The sequence below is a fragment of the Bos mutus genome, chromosome 22 (genome assembly GCF_027580195.1).
Source record: "Bos mutus isolate GX-2022 chromosome 22, NWIPB_WYAK_1.1, whole genome shotgun sequence".
NCBI lineage: Eukaryota > Metazoa > Chordata > Mammalia > Artiodactyla > Bovidae > Bos > Bos mutus.
In genome coordinates, this window is record NC_091638.1 from 15106507 (window position 1) to 15123538 (window position 17032).

Consider the following 17032-nt stretch of genomic DNA (forward strand, 5'->3'; position numbering starts at 1 on the left):
AGTGTGAGGATCACCCTTTGCCCGGAATTGCATCAGGTCTAGGAGACTCAGTCAGGGCCAAGGCAAGCACTATGCCACATGGTTCTTGGTGGAATCTGCCCATACAGGCCTCCACTTAGACATTTTGCTGCCTCCCAGTTGGTCTCCAGCCCTATATATGCACACTCAGGATGGTCCACCAGCACCTTCAGGCCTGGCAGTTCACTGAGTACCTCATTTTGTTGCATCTGTGCCAAGCTAGGGAGTGGGATGGGGCTGCCTGTAGCTGTACTCAACTTAGACTCACAATGTGCCATGTCCCTCTTTCCCTTGATCCCAGAAACCCCAGGTCTCTGATGGGGAAGCAGAGCCCAGGGTCACCTAGTGTCTAGAGTGACATGCTTCCCTCAGGCCCCTCATCTTCTCCCCAGCCTGGGGAATAAGTTTTTAGTTTGATGAAGGGCGGAAAGAGAACCTTAATATCCTCAAACTCCTGTACTCAAAGGACAAGGAAAATTCAGACTTTTTTAAGATCTTGCTGTTTGAGTAAAGGGAAAGTCAATATGGGGAAGCATGAATTGACATTTCAAAAATGCTCCATGCCACCATGACCAATGCAGTGTGGCCACCACGTCCTCCATAGATGCTCCCACTACTACTCTTTACCCACTGTGTCCATTATAGCTTGTGAAACAGAGGAAAGAAAGCTGTCATTTTAAGCAAAGCTGGAGTCCTTAACTTGGGGGCCCATGATATGACTCAGGGAGGGAACCCTGAATTTTGATAGGAAGAAAATTTACATTTTTATTTTCATTGTGTGCGTGCTAAGCTGCTTCAGTCGTGTCTGACTCTGTGGGACCCCAAGGACTGTAGCCTGCCAGGCTCCTCTGTTCATGGGATTCTCCAGGCGAGAATACTGGAGTAGGTTGCCATGCCCTTCTGCAAGGGATCTTCCTAACTCAGGGATTGAACCTGCATCTCTTACATTTCCTGCATTGGCAGGTGGGTTCTTACCACTAGCACCACCTGGGAAACCCCTTTATTTTCATTAACCTCTGACAAAATTAACATGTTTGATTATGACTGTAAGCAACCAAAAAGTAGTGTTATTAGCAGGATCTTGTCACAGGTATCTTAAAAATATAATTTATATTTATCACTGTCATAGTAGTTGTAAGATTTGTTGCTATATCTTTTTAAATGTGTTAATAATGAAAGGCATATGTTACTGTATCATAAATGTGTTTTTAAAAATACTTTAAGAACTGTATTTCAGAATAATTTTTTACCTTTTTAAAAATCATCTTACCATAATTTTAGACATGCATTTGCAAGAAATAATACAGAAAGATCCTATATCCCTTTCATGTAGTTTCTCCCAGTATAACCTCTTGCAATAAGCAGTTCATGATCTGAGCCACAATCAGCTCCCAGTCTTGTTTTTGCTGACTGTATAGAGTTTCTCCATCTTTGGCTGCAAAGAATATAATCAGTCTGATTTTGATATTTACCATCTGGTGATGTCCAAGTGTAGAGTCTTCTCTTGTGTTGTTGGAAGAGACTGTTTGCTATGACCAGTGCATTCTCTTGGTGAAACTCTGTTAGCCTTTGCCCTGCTTCATTTTGTATTCCAAGGCCAAACTTGCCTGTTACTCCAGGTATCTCTTGACTTTCTACTTTTGCATTCCAGTCCCCTATGATGAAAAGGATATCTTTTGGGGTGTTAGTTCCAGAAGGTCTTATAGGTCTTCAGAGAACCGTTCAACTTCAGCTTCTTCGGCATTACTGTTGTGGTATAGATTTGGATTACTGTGATAGTGAATGGCTAGACCATTCACCAGACCATTCAGGTATGACCTAAATCAAATCCCTTATGATTACACAGTGGAAGTGACAAATAGATTCAAGGAATTAGATCTGATAGACAGTGCCTGAAGAACTATGCATGGAGGTTCATGACATTGTACAGGAGGCAGTGATCAAGACCATCCCCCACAAAAAAATGCAAAAAAGGCAAAATGGTTGTCTGAGGAGACCTTACAAATAGCTGAGAAAAGAAGAGAAGCTAAAGGCAAAGGAGGAAAAGAAAGATATACTCATTTGAATGTAGAATTAAAAAGAATAGCAAGAAGAGATAAGAAAGCCTTCCTCAGTGATCAGTGTAAAGAAATAGAGGAAAGCAATAGAATGGGAAAGACTAGAGATCTCTTCAAGAAAATCAGAGATACCAAGGGAACATTTCATACAAAGATGGGCTCAATAAAGGACAGAAATGGTATGGACCTAACAGAAGCAGAAGATATTAAGAAGAGGTGGCAAGAAGACACAGAAGAACTATACAAAAAAGATCTTCATGACCCAGATAACCACGATGATGTGATCACTCACCCAAAGCCAGACATCCTGGAACGTGAAGTCAATTGGGCCTTAGGAAGCATCACTACGAACAAAGCTAGTGGAGGTGATGGAATTCCAGTTGAGCTATTTCAAATCCTGAAAGATGATGCTGTGAAAGTGCTGCATATTTGCAATATGCCAGCAAATTTGGAAAACTCGGCAGTGGTCACAGGACTGGAAAAGGTCAGTTTTCATTCCAATCCCTAAGAAAGGCAATGCCGAAGAATGCTCAAACTACCGCACAATTGCACTCATCTCACACGCTAGTAAAGTAATGCTCAAAATCCTCCAAGCCAGGCTTCAACAGTCTGTGAACTGTGAACATCCAGATGTTCAAGCTGGATTTAGAAAAGGCAGAGGAACCAGAGATCAGATTGCCCACATTCGTTGGATCATTGAAAAAGCAAGAGAGTTCCAGAAAAACATCTATTTCTGCTTTATTGACTACACCAAAGCCTTTGACTGTGTGGATCACAATAAACTGTGGAAAATTCTGAAAGAGGTGGGAATACCAGACCACCTGACCTGCCTCCTGAGAAATCTGTATGAAGGTGAGGAAGGAACAGTTAGAACCAGACATGGAACAACAGACTGGTTCCAAATCGGGAAAGGATTATGTCAAGGCTGTATATTGTCACCCTGCTTATTTAACTTATATGCAGAGTACATCATGAGACATGCTGGGCTGGATGAAGTGCAAACTGGAATCAAGTTTTCTGGGAGAAATAACAATAACCTCAGATATGCAGATGATACCACCCTTATGGCAGGAAGTGAAGAAACACGAAAGAGCCTCTTGATGAAAGTGAAAGAGAAGAGTGAAAAAACTGGCTTAAAGCTCAGCATTCAAAAAATGAAGATCATGGCATCTGGTCCCATCACTTCATGGCAAATAGCTGGGAAACAGTGGACACAGTGAGAGGGCTCGAAAATCCCTGCAGATGGTGATGCAGCCATGAGATTAAGATGCTGGCTCCTTGGAAGAAAAGCTATGATCAACCCAGACAGCATATTCAAAAGAAGACACATTACTTTGCCAGCAAAGGTTGGTCTAGTCAAAGCCATGGTTTTTCCAGTAGTCATGTATGGATGTGAGAGTTGGGCTATAAAGAAAGGTGAGCACCAAAGAATTGATGCTTTTAAACTGTGGTGTTGGAGAAGACTCTTGAGAGTCCCTTGGACTGCAAGGAGATCCAACCAGTCCATTCTAAAGGAGATCAGTCCTGGGTGTTCATTGGAAGGACTGATGTTGAAGCTGAAACTCCAGTATCTTGGCCAGCTGCCGGGAGCCGGCATATTGCATATTGAGTGCATATTGCATATTGCATATTGAGTGCAGCACTTTCCACAGCATCATCTTTCAGGATCTGGAATAGCTCAACTGGAATTCTATCACTGCTGGGAGCCAGTGTGAGGAACTCTGCCCATGACAAAGGTCATGAGGAAGGAGGCGCAAAGGCGGGATCGAGCCTCAGGGGTTCCCCTGGAAATTCTCGAGCATTTACACCCAAAACCAGGGTCTGCCTACTTTCTGCTTTGTGCTTTCACCTACACCTCTGACTTTATGGGGGGCTGTCCCCCACTACCTCTCTGAAAAAAGTTAGCTTACAGCTCCAGTTAATAATTCCTGGGTCTGACAGTGTTTCAACCTACAAACTCCTTTGGAAATCCTCTAGCCTGCCTGAATAGGTTTTTCTGGCCACATGTGATTGTTCAGAGCCTCCCAACTGTGAGAGGCAGGAGATGTTCTAAACTGTCTAAACACAGATTCTTTTGAGTAGTTAAAAGATTGATTAGAAATTGTATTGGTGAAGGGATTTTCACTTGTTGGGCCAATGTTTGCTGCTAAGTTTCCATATCCCTTACCTGCTGTGTCCCTGGCAGTGTATTGATTAATATAATTGGTGTAAGTAGTAGCTTTAATGTTTGTAACCTGGGACCCTTGAGTTAATTCTTTTTCTTGTTATAGCCCACCACACCTTTGCTCTGTAGGAATGCAACTTTATCTAATGCTTTTGGAGGGTGGCTCCTGACCAATCACCTTTAGAGGAAAATAAGTTTTCTGAAGAAAGGGTCTTAAAATGTTAACAGGCCTCCGGGCCAGAAGATGATGCAAATCACCTAAGCTTTTGCATATGATAAGTTTGCAGGAAGAAAGCCTGGCTTGCTGCATGACTCTACCCCTTCCCCCATTATCCTCTATGCATAACTTAAGGTATAAAAACTACTTTGGAAAATAAAGTGTGGGCCTTGTTCACCGAAACTTGGTCTCACCATGTCGTTCTTTCTCTTACCTTCTGGCTGAATTATTCAGCCTCTTTTCTCCACTGAATTTCCTCACTGAGCTATCCTTATTTCAGCCTCTTTTCTCCACTGAATTTCCTCACTGAGCTATCCTTATTCTATTACTCTTTATATCCTTAATTAACGTTTAATTAAGCAGTTGTTTCCTGATCCTCGCTGACGCCGTCCCCGCTTCGAATTCCCTGGATCCACCGGGGCTGGACCCCGGCAGCAACCTGATGTGAAAAACTGACTCATTTGAAAAGACCCTGATGCTGGGAAGATTGAAGGAGGGAGGAGAAGGGGACGACAGAGGATGAGATGGTTGGATGGTATCACTGACTCAGTGGACATGAGTTTGAGCAAGCTCCAGGAGTTGGTGATGGACAGGGAGGCCTGGTGTGCTGCAGTCCATGGGGTCGCAAAGAGTCGGACACGACTGAGGGACTGAACTGAACTGAACACAGGAAGGGATAAGTGAGTGGGAGTATGAGTAGAAAGATTGACCACTAGTTGATAATCACTGAAGCTGGATGATGGATCCATGAGAGTTATTTACACTATTCTGGCACTTTCTTAAAGTATATATTTGAAAATTGCCAGAATAAATAAACTTAACAAAACTATAAAACATGTGGTGTGGAGAAAACAGCTGGATTTGGAAGGAAGTTGCCATCAGCACCTGGCTGGGGGCTGAGGGTGGGAATGCAGAGTTAGGCCTCCTGGACCTGAGACAGACATGTGGGGAGGGCCTTGGGCAGATGGGATAAAAAGGTGAAGGAGTGTTTGGCAAGGCTTTCTGTTTTCAACAGTTGATTAACAGCTTTCACACTTTCCAAGACCGGAAAAATGTTTGAAAGAAAATAATTCCACAAAACGAACTTACCCACGGAAAGCTGGCACCTCAGCCCATCCTTGCCTCCTACCTACTTTTGGGCTTTGCTGTGAGCACCAGTTTTCAAGCCCTACACGATGCCATCTTTACTGGGAACCCGAGGATGTGTGCAGCTGCTACTGGTTGCTGACCCTGACCTCACTCTGGCTGGGTGTCAGTCATGCCCTCATGGGCAAAGTCCCAGAGCCAACAATAGGGTAACCCAGCTGATGGAGCATGGATGTCATCAGACCTGACCGACCTTCTACAACCACTCTCCAGAGAAGCCCCAGGGAGTGGATTTAAGTCATTCTGGGAAGCTTCCTACATCAAAGCATGTGCTACATGCTAAGTTCCTTCAGTTGTGTCTGACTCTGTGTGACCCCATGGACTATAGCCCACCAGGCTCTGTCCATGAAATTCTCCAGGCAAGGATGCTGAAGTGGGTTGCCATGCCCTCCTCCAGGGGATCTTCCCGACCCAGGGATTGAACTTGCGTCTCTTGTGTCTCCTGCATTGGCAGGCAGGTTCTTTACTTTAGCACTAATGTCACTTGGGAAGCATCCATTCACCTAGTACACTTGTATTACAGTTCTACTTCATGTCAAGCCCTCGCTGGGCTTTTCTGTGAGGGATTCGCAGATGAGTAAGAAATAATTTCTGTCCTAGAATAGCTAATTAGGTCTGAGTTGGAAGGGAGGGAGAAGGAAGAAGCAAAGAATTAAGCAGAGTATTCTCATACCTTGTGGGCAAGAGAGCACTCGGGTAGGAATCAGAAAGTTCAGGGATGCCTATCAACTACAGGCTTCTGGGCAAGTGACTTTCCCTCTCTGAGCCTTGGCAGCCACGTCCACAAAATGGGTGTGATAACCTCAGCTTGGCCCAACTCACAGAGAAGGCATGTGGTGAACCACTATATTAACATGGAATACGTGGTTGAAGGTATTGTGATAAAGGAATAAATATGTTGATTACAAACAGGTATATTTGTACCCCGGCAAGGGGCTGCTGAGTGGTGAGAAGGTTACACACCCCTCACCCACCTTAACTGAAATCAGCCCCCTCATGAGGCCCTGAGCACGAGGCCCTGGGCAGATGTACAGAAGGGGAGACAACACATGTCTAGGGTGACTGGAGGGGCCCAGAAGGTGTAGGAAGAGGTGAGATAAACATCATTTTTCTCCTGCTGGGCCATCAGTGGAGCATAGTAGAAAGAAGCTGCTCTGAGATTTGTCACCACATTGAATCAGTGACTCGACATAGGCACCTATAGAACTTGTGAGTTGGGCAGCCAGTCTGTGCTCTAGGATTTCCAACTCTAAAACCCTGGAGTTGGACCAGACTAATGTCCTCGTGGGCCCAGCCCAGAATGGGGTGAGCTTTGCCTAAGGATTACAGAGAAACGGAGAAAGAGAGACAGCGAGTAAGACAGAAGCTGAGGCTGGGCCAAACCAGGACTCCTTTCTCTAAAATCCAGTTTGTCAAGTTTGGCTGGACTCCGTCAACAAATTAACCAGCTGCCTCTCCCATTCCTGTGTAGTGTGGGTAGTGCTGGGTACTCTGCGTGCAGGGGCTCAGAGCCAGGCATCAGGGTAGGCTGGAGGGACTTGGGGAGGCTCGTGGCGGGGGAGACAGGCCTTCAGGTGGCTCGTGGAGGACAGGCTGCATGCAGAAGCTTGGCAGATTCACAGTCCATGCTCAGCTGAAGAGAGAAGCAGGTGTTTTAAAAATGTGATGCCACTTTTCACTGTAGTTAATAAATGTGTTCAGTGAGTTAGGAGTATGTCGGAATAGTAAAGATTGTCAAGTCACAGACCTGTAGTCCAAGGGCACTGTGCCCTATGGGAGAGGCCTGTGAGCATCCTGGCTGGCTGGCCTCAGAGACTGAGTCCACCCCTTCCACAGGTCAGACAGTCTTATTAAAGAGAGCAAAGAGAATGAGCTCAGAGCCCCCCGTCTCCCTCAGCTCCCTTGGACGTGGGCCAGTCCCGCTGCTCCCTGGCCAGTTTCTCTTGCTGCAGTGCACTGCACTCACTGCCTTGGCTGCCCCTGGAGCTGGTGAAGGACACCTGTCAGCTATCTCTTGGGTGGAGCGCAGTTCCTCTCTATGAATCTGGGTAAATGTTGCCCAGCTGTCTGCCACCCAGGCTTCTCAGCAACTGTCCCTGCAGCAGAGCAGAGAAAGGGGAGTCGAGAATGAAAAGCTCAGGGCATGAGGTTGGCTGGTACTGCCATGGGCCAGGTCAGGATTGGGGTGGAGAGCAAGATGATGGACTGGAAGGCAGTGGAAGGATGTGGACCTACCTGGTCAGCCCTTCCTGGCATTGGAGCCCATGACTGACTTCCTCTGACTGGAACCTGCCTATTCCAGGAAAAGGCCCAGCTTTTACTGGGAAGATGCCTGAGTGAATTTTAGGGAAACCTGGCCACTCATGCAAAGACACCTGCCCCAGTATCCTGCCCTGCCCACCATGATGAACTGTGGCTGGGAAATTAAGTCAGCAGGAAGCAGATGGGTTGAAATATTTCAAAAGAGCATGAGATGATTTGAACATCAAAAATGAAATGAAAGTAGTACTCATGAGTCTCTACCGATATATATAAATAAATAGGACCAACTCTTAATGGTAAAATTCAAGTTAATAAATGTAGAAAGAATGATGGAAATAGAAAATCACCATTCGGCAAACACCACAGTAATAATTGTTGTCAGAAAGCATCATTTGATGGGTGCTAAAATTAGTAGTGAAAGTATAAGAAGATACAAGATATTTACATAGTTTCAAAATACCTCCCCACAGGATGCTTATTAATTACAAAGGGTTAATCAGTATTTTCGCTGAAGAAAAACCTGGCAGAAGCCACCTTACCCAGTGATCAAAGTTAGCATGGTCAGTAATGGGCTATATTGAAATCGGTTACCTCTGGTATGTAGTGAGCAGGACACATCGCTTCTCTGGAACACATGTTCCTACCCAAAATGCATAGCCTCAATCTAATCATGAAGAAGCATCAAACCAAAATTTAGGTTCATTCTACAGTTCTCTTCAAAATGGTGAAGGTCATGAAAGACAAAACAAGGCTGAGAAACTGTCCCAGAGCAGAGAGACCATGGAGGCACCACCGCCAAATGCACAACGGGGTTCTGCTTAGGATCCAGGACCAGAGAGGACACTAGTGGGACAGTTGGTGACATTCAAGTAGGTCTGTGGATTAGTTGAAGTATTATTGTTGTTTAGTCACTAAGTCATGTCTGACTCTTTGATGACCCCTTGGACTGTAGCCTGCCAGGCTATGTCCATGGGATTCTCCAGGCAAGAATACTGGAGTGGGTTGCCATTTATTTCTCTAGGGGATCTTCCTGACCCAGGGACTGTACCCACATCTTCTGCATTGGCAGGTGGATTCTACTGTTGAGCTACTAGGCAAGTCCAGTTAATGATATTATGCCATGATATTCATGGTTTAGATAATTGTGTTATGATTATATAATATGTTAACAAGAATTCTATGCACAATTTTTGCAAGTCTAAAAATTATTTTAAATTTAAAAATTAACATTAATTAAAAAATTTAAAAAAATTAAAAAGGGGGTGGTGAGGAAGAAGCCCAAGTTCTAGAACCTAGCTGTTCCCCTAGATGGAACCAGGACTCTGTGGCCTTATTCTCCCTATTGGTAATTAACATTTGCCCCAGAGAGACTTGGAAACCCACTCACGAGGAAGGTCCCTTGCTCCCCACTGTTGGGAGTGGAACCCATCACAGGCTTGGCCTCCTGTGGCCTGTGGACCCCAGAGAAAGGCAAATGTCTGTCTTTGTCCACCTCTCTGGGGACACTTAGTTCTCATGCCTGTCTGAGGGAGACACCAACCCCACCTCCCCCAAAAGATCTGAAAACCAAGGCTCAGAGAGGTGAGGCTACATTCTCTAGGTCACACAGCACGTACGTAGCCAGGTTCAAGCCCAGCTCTGTGTGACCCTATCGCCAGTGCCTGTAACCACCTGCCATTATTCTGTTAACTGCTCAGTTCAGATAGGGGCCGTGAGCATTCACCAGGCATCTGCTTTGTGTCAGGCTGGCAGTGGGGTTGGAGATGAAGGTGGCTGAGACTCACAGTGGACCACAGGTGCCATCCTGGTGGAGAGGTAGGTACCCTCATACTGCCGAGCGCGTGACGGGCAGTGTGTTCCACACGTGTATTCATTCACTCGGTCTGCATTTGCCTGGCCCTAGGCTCAGCCTGGTGGGTCACATATGGTCCTTGAGCAGACATGAACAGACAGCTGGCTCTGAAGAGATTTATGCTGTGATGGGACTGGCGGGGGGAGCAGGGAAGGGGAAAGAGTGAAGTTGGCCTGAAAAGTCTGGTAGATGAGAGAACTGATGTCACTATGGGTGAGCCAGACACAGCTCTGATTGTGCGGAGTTACCGTCAGAGGAGAGTTGGGTGGTGGGGCAGGGAGCGGCGGGGGGCGCAGAATCCAGGACCGATGAAGCTGGAGGCTGGGAAGACTACTTAAGATAGGGGACAAGAGTAAGTGAAAGCCTGGAAGCCTGGACTGAGGCGTTTTGTGTCCTTGGCCCAGCCGCAAGAGAATGGTTCCAGAAAAGTGTGATTGGGGACACATGTTTTCTAAAATAATTAGTGTATCTTTGGGGGTGGTGATCTTTCAACGAGGCGGTCATTTGGGCTTGACTCAAGTTCAGTGTGCAGCTGAGGTGGGGCTGGGGCAGGCACAAGGGATGTGCAGAGAGGATGCGGGCAGGAAGCCGTCTGGGGAGGGGAAGAGCTTATAAAGAAGAGTCACTCCCTCCGTGCTTCCCGAGGAAGAGGGACACAGACGCTGCTGCTCTCCTCCTGGTTGCGAGGTGGGCGTCCACAGGCAAGTGGGTCTGGCTCTGGTAGGTTTCAGCCATTCTGGGAATGGGGTGGGTGGGTCCTATGTAGGGGTTACAGGGAGAGACCAGATCCTGTGGCCAGGAGAGGGGACAGGTGTGGGGAGAGACAGGAGCTAAGTAGGGTGAGCGTGGCACTCTCTCTTTAGGACAGCTGTTGGAGCAGTGGCCCAGGCAGCCGAGGAGGAAGGTGGCCTGCTGGCCCCTTACGCCCTTGACTCTGGCTCTGAGGATCTGCTTTGTGGGTTTGGGAAATCCCTGAGGGTTGGTACCAGATGAGGCTGGGTAACCTCAGCTGTTCCCTCTGCTCTCTGGGCTGTACTGTGATGTGGACAGATGAGGTAGCCTTTAAGGGGCCCCACTCCCAGGGCTGAGGTTTCCAGCACACATCTACACTTTCTTCTTAAAAGCCCACATCCTTCTCTTTTTATCCCCAAACCCTGACAAGATCTTAACCCCTCCATCTGTCCCAAACAGCCCCAGGATATCCTTTTATCCATCCCAACTTGAGCCAAGTGTCATTTTAGGGCCTGGAGGGGAAACCAATAGACATGTGCTAGGCACTTATTTAATTATTAACTAATATTATAGAAACACCACCAGGGAAGCATTTCTGAGTTGAGAAAACTAAGGCTCAGAGAGGTTAAGTAATTCGCTCATGGATGCTCAGCCATGAAGTGAACCAGCCTGTAGTCTGTTCCTCCATGCTGCACCATGCTGAGTATACCACTCTCCCTGGGGGTAGTGGCAGTGGGGTGAGTGTTTCATTTTTACCCCAGGATAATGGTGAAATGAAAACCAGGAGCTGAAGTGGTGAAAGTTCAGGCAACAAGAGAAGCAAAAAAAAAGGAGTGGGGAGCAAAAATGATTCAAGAAAGATGTGAAAATCTTCCGCAGCAGCTCCTTGAAGAGCCAGGTTCTAAAATTACCTAGTTTTTATTAATTGAAGGAAACTTTGGGTGGAGGGGTTGTTGTTGTGATTTCATCAATGTCACAAACATCCCTGTTTCCTGATAAGAGCCAGGAAACATTGAGTAATGTGGGGTCCCAGGGAGCGTGGGGAGTGGGTGGGCCTCACGGATCCCAGGGAGCAGGAGATGGCATGTCTATCAGGTGGCTGCAAGGGGCCCCCTACTCCATGGGGACTGGGCAAGGCCACTCTTCCAGCCAGGAAGCCAGCAGGTGAATCTCACACCCAGGAAAGATCAGTGAGGCAGATGGGGACTCTGGGCATGGAAAAGAAAAGGTATACCAGCATGTTCCCAAGGGTTACTTTAGAGGGGGCAGGGTAGGATTAGGGAGAGATTTTTAGTCTCTTTTCTATTTTTTCTTCTATTTTCACATTTTACATTGAGCATATATTACTTTGGTAATCAGGAAAAATGCATATTAGAAAAACAAAGAGGGATCGTGTGTGCAGTGGTCCAGGACTCAGTGTTGAGGGCTCTAGGGTCAAACGTGCCTGGCTTGTGGTATGGCCCTGGGCTTCCTGTGAAACCAGGGAGGGCATACCTGCTCCCCTTCTCACAGGGAGGCCAGGAGGACCTGCAAGCGCTAGGGTATAAGAAAGCTTCCCGTAACTGTCAGGACTGGGTTGCATTGTTTTCATTGTGTTTTATACATTGCTATGAACCCAAATGCCATGCTTCTCAAGGGGGGCCATGCAGAGGGCAACTGTCGATTCTGTGAGTCTGAGAGGGCTCACAGCAGCTCCCACTGCATGGTTCGAGCCTCCAGATCTTGAGCCAGCTTCCGGGACTTGATTTCTAATCCTGCAGTACACTCGCTGTGTGTCCTTGGGAATGTTACCTGATGTGCTCAGCGTTTTAAGTTAAATAAACAGGGTGACAATAAACAGTCTTGTATTCCTTTCTCAGTCCTGAACCAGTCAGTTGTTCCATACAGGGTTCTAACTGTTGCTTCTTGACCCGCATACAGATTTCTCAGGAGACAGGTAAGATGTTCTGGTATTCCCATGCCTCCACAGTTTGTTATGATCCATACAGTCAAAGGCTTTACCATAGTCAGTGAAACAGAGATAGATGTTTTTCTGGAATTCCCTTGCTTTGTCTATGATCCAGCAAATATTGGCAATTTGATGTCTGGTTTCTCTGCCTTTTCTAAACCCAGCATGAACATCTGGAAGTTCTTGGTTCACGTACTATTGTAGTCTAACTTGGAGGATTTTGAGCATAACCTTATTAGCATGGGAGATGAGTGCAATTTTCCAGTGGTTTGAACATTCTTTAGTACTGCCCTTCTTGGAATTTGGGATGAGGATTAACCTTTTCCAGTCCTGTGGCCACTGCTGGATTTTCCAAATTTGCTGGAATATTGAGTGCAACACTTTGATAGCATTATCTTTTAGGATTTAAATAGCTCTGCTGGAATTCCATCACCTCCACTAGCTTTATTGACAGCAGTGCTTCCTAAGGCCCCCTTGATTTCATACTCCAGAATGTCTGGCTCTGAGTGAGAGACTACTCCACTGTCGTTATCCCAGTCATTAACATCTTTTCTGTATACCTCTTCTTTCCATTTCTTCTTGATCTTTTCTGCTTCTGTTAGGTTTTTTACCATTTCTGCCATTTATTGTGCTCATCTTTGGATGAAATTGTCCTTTGATATTTCCAATTTTCTTGAAGAGACCTCTCATCTTATCTTTTCTCTTGTTTTCCTCTATTTCTCTGCATTGTTCATTGAGGAAGGCCTTCTCATTTCTCCTTTCTGTTCTTTGGAGCTCTGCATTTAGTTGGAGGTACCTTTCCCTTTCTCCCTTGCTTTTCACTTCTCTTCTTTTGTCAGCTATTTGTAAAGCCTTCTCAGACGACCGCTTTGCCTTCTTGCATTTCTTTTTCTTTGGGATGGCTTTGTTTGCTACCTCCTGTACAATATTATGGACCTCCGTCCATAGTTCTTCAGGCACTTTGTTTACTAGATCTAAAACCTTAAATTTGTCACCTTCACACACAAAAAAAAATTGTCGCCTTCACTGTATATTCATAGGGAATTTAAGTTGTACCTGACTGGCTTAGTGGTTTTCACTGCTTTCTTTAGTTTAAGCCTGAATTTTGCTATGAGGAGCTGATGATTTGCCACAGTCAGCTGCAGGTCTTGTATTTGCTAACTGTATACAGCTTCTCCTTGGAGAAGGAAATGGCACCCGACTCCAGTACTCTTGCCTGGAAGATCCCATGGATGGAGGAGCCTGGTAGCTTGCAGTCCATGGGGTCGCTTTTAGTTGGATACGACTGAGCGACTTCACTTTCACTTTTCACTTTCATGCATTGGAGAAGGAAATGGCAACCCACTTCAGTGTTCTTGCCTGGGGAATCCCAGGGACGAGGGAGCCTGGTGGGCTGCCATCTCTGGGGTCGCTCAGAGTCGGATATGACTGAAGTGGCTTAGCAGCAGCAGCAGCATACAGCTTCTCTATCTTCGGCTATAGAGAACGTAATCATTCTTTGGTTTTGACCAAATACCAAAAGAGATTTTGGCATTGACCATTTGGTGACATCCATGTGTAAAGTCATCTCTTGTGTTGTTGAAAAAGGGTGTTTGCAGCCTTTGCCCTGCTTCATTTTGTTCTCCAAGGTCAAACTTGCCTGTTACTCTAGGTATCTCTTGATATCCTACTTTTGCATTCCAATCCCCTATGTTGAATAGGATATCTTTTTTTTTTTTTTGTTAGTTCTGAGGTTTTCTAGATCTCTCCTTCAAGGTTCACTGCTTTGTCATGTTGAAGGGGCTTGTGTAACTCAATGAAGCTATCAGCCATGCCGTGTAGGGCCACCCAAGACAGTTGGGTCATGGAGAGTTCTGACAAAATGGAGGGGGGAATGGCAAACCACGCCAGTATACTAGCCAAGAGAACTCCATGAAATGTTTAAAAGGCAGAAAGACTTGACCCCAAAAGATGAGTCATCCCCCCCCGCCCCCCAGATCGGAAGGTGTTCAATATGCTCCTGGGGAAGAGTGGAGAACTACTACTAATAGCTCCAGAAAGAATGAAGTGGCTGGGCCAGAGCTGAAACTGAAGCTTGGTTGTGGATGTGTCTGATGATGAAAGTAAAATCTGATGCTGTAAAGAACAGTATTGCATAGGAACCTGAAATGTTAGGTCCATGAATCAAGGTAAACTGGACATGGTCAAGCAGGAGATGGCAAGAGTAAACATTGATATCTTAGGAATCCGTGAACTAAAATGGATGGGAATGGGTGAATTTAATTCATATAACCATTATATCTACTGCTGTGGCCAAGAATCCTATAGGAGAAATGGAGTAGCCCTCATAGTCAACAAAAGAGTCCAAAATACAGTACTTGGGTGCAGTCTCAAATATGATATGATTCCAAGGCAGAACCATTCAACATCACAGGAATCCAAGTCTATGCCCCAACCACTGATGCCCAAGAAGCTGAAGTTGATCAATTCTATGAAGACCTAGAAGAACTCTGAGAGCTATGGCCCTATCATAGTCTTTTTCTAGCCTCCGGCAGCAGGCGGTCAGAGAGCCTATTTGGCTGGTCCTTTCCTGTTGCTTGGTGCATCAGGCACTTAAAAGGCCAGCCTCTCTGGAGCTTCTCTGTTCAGCTGTCACTGCTGGCATGTGGGGAGAGAGAGACTTCAGTGATGGCTCCATCCCCTGCACGTAACTCTGCAGTATCACCTTGGCTCCATGGTTGCCTGGTTTTCCTCCACAGGGATTTCCCCTTGAGATCTCCTCCTTCACGCCCCATTGGTCCGTCTCCTCACAGTCAACAGCAGACCTTGCCTTGGGATTGCTCTCCAATCCCTACGTTCCAACTCCCAGCCCCTGTACTTCCTAGGGGACTTGCATCCCTGTCCAGGGTATGTATGGCTGCAGCAAGGATTGTCTGTGTGATTCTATTCCATTCACGCTGTCACAGCTCAGCTACTTCGCTCTCCAACAGCCTTAAATGCTTCTCTTCTGTCCTACACAGTTGCCCCGATGTGAGGCTCTGACCCCTATTTCAGTTCCTCTACCCCCAGGTGCAGGTCCAGTCCTGCTCACTCTCCTCTTTCCCCCCTACTTCCTTCATCCTACCGAGTTTTGCGTGGTTCTATATATTTTCTTCCAGTGGTCAGGTACTCCTGTCTGCTCTCAGCTGGTGTTTTGCAAGATCTTTTGTGTCTGAAGGTGTATTCCTGATGAATCCGTGGAGAGAGAAGTACTCCACGTCCACCTGCTCCTCCGCCATCTTGTTATCCCAAAAAATACTTTTAAAATAACCAAAGCAAGGGAAATCCTCAAGTGACAGAAGTAAAGGGAGCTCAAAGCCAGAGTGGGCACACTAGCTATTTACAGAAGAAGCAAGCCCACTGAAGAGAAGCTCTTTTTTAAAAAAAATTGGAAAAAAAGAAAAAAAAAAAAATTGGGACTTCTCCAGTAGTCCAGTGGTTAAGACTCTGTGCTTCCACTACAAGGGTGTGGTTTCAGTCTCCGGTCAAGGAACTGAGATCTCCCACACCATGCAGTGTGACCTTAAAGTGAAAATTATAAGTCACACAAAGAAGAAGAATTTTAAGCCACACGTGAGGAAGGGTATACAGACTCAATAAATAGGTGAACTGGTGTGTGCTGAGTCACTTCAGTCGTGTCCAACTCTGTGCAACCCTATAGACTGCAAGCTGCCAGGCTCCTCTGTCCATGGGATTCTTTAGGCAAGAATATTGCCCTGCCCTCCTCCAGGGGGTTGTCCCAACCCAGGGATCAAACTCACGTATCTTATGTCTGCCTGCATTGGCAGGTGGGTTCTTTACCACTTGTGCCACCTGGGAAGCCCAGGTGAATCGGTATCCCTCAATAATAAAGAAGACACAAATGACTGTATCAGTCTTTATAAACGATGAGGGATAAAATAAAGAAGAGAAGTGAATACTGTGAGAACACCTGAGGTTACGTCACCTACCCAAGATGACCGCAGTATCACGGGGTAGCCTTGGGCTGCCCGCACTTGTACTCCTAGTCGCTAGCCCACAGGTACTGGTGTAAATGTGGAGAGTCTATTGGCCAGCCCAGAAAAGGGGCTCCAGTGGGTTTGGAGAGAGGGCGGGAAGGCCTGGATCCGTCTCCTGTGGCTCACACTGCTCTCTGGCCCGCAGAGCTCCAGGACTGGGTGCGTCCTCCCACCATGGCCACCACCGCCTCCCCTCTGCCGCCCACCACCAAGGTGGCCAGTTCTGAGAACAGCAGCTCCTTCTATGACTATGAGTACTACCTGGAGGACATGATCTTCATGCTGTGCAGGAAGGACGAGGTGCTGTCATTTGGCAGAGTCTTTCTACCTGTCTTCTACAGCCTGATCTTTGTGCTGGGCCTGGTTGGAAACCTCCTCCTCCTAGCGGTCTTGCTCCGGTTCGTGCCTCGAAGACGGATGACCGAGACCTATCTGCTGAACCTGGCCATCTCCAACCTCCTGTTTGTGGTGACACTGCCCTTCTGGGGCATCTCTGTGGCATGGCATTGGGTCTTTGGGAGCGTCTTATGCAAGGTGGTGAGCACCCTCTATACCGTGAACTTCTACAGTGGCATCTTCTTCATCAGCTGCATGAGCCTGGACAAGTACCTGGAGATTGT

General features: G+C 46.5%; 1 protein-coding gene across 1 annotated transcript in view; it reads left to right on the plus strand.

The window, feature by feature from the left end:
* Positions 1 to 17032, plus strand: part of LOC138984626 (atypical chemokine receptor 2-like) — a 48829-nt gene that overhangs the window by 24313 nt on the left and 7484 nt on the right. Inside the window, 1 exon segment of the mRNA XM_070359028.1 lies at positions 16558 to 17032. Coding sequence (XP_070215129.1) covers positions 16558 to 17032 — 475 coding nt within the window.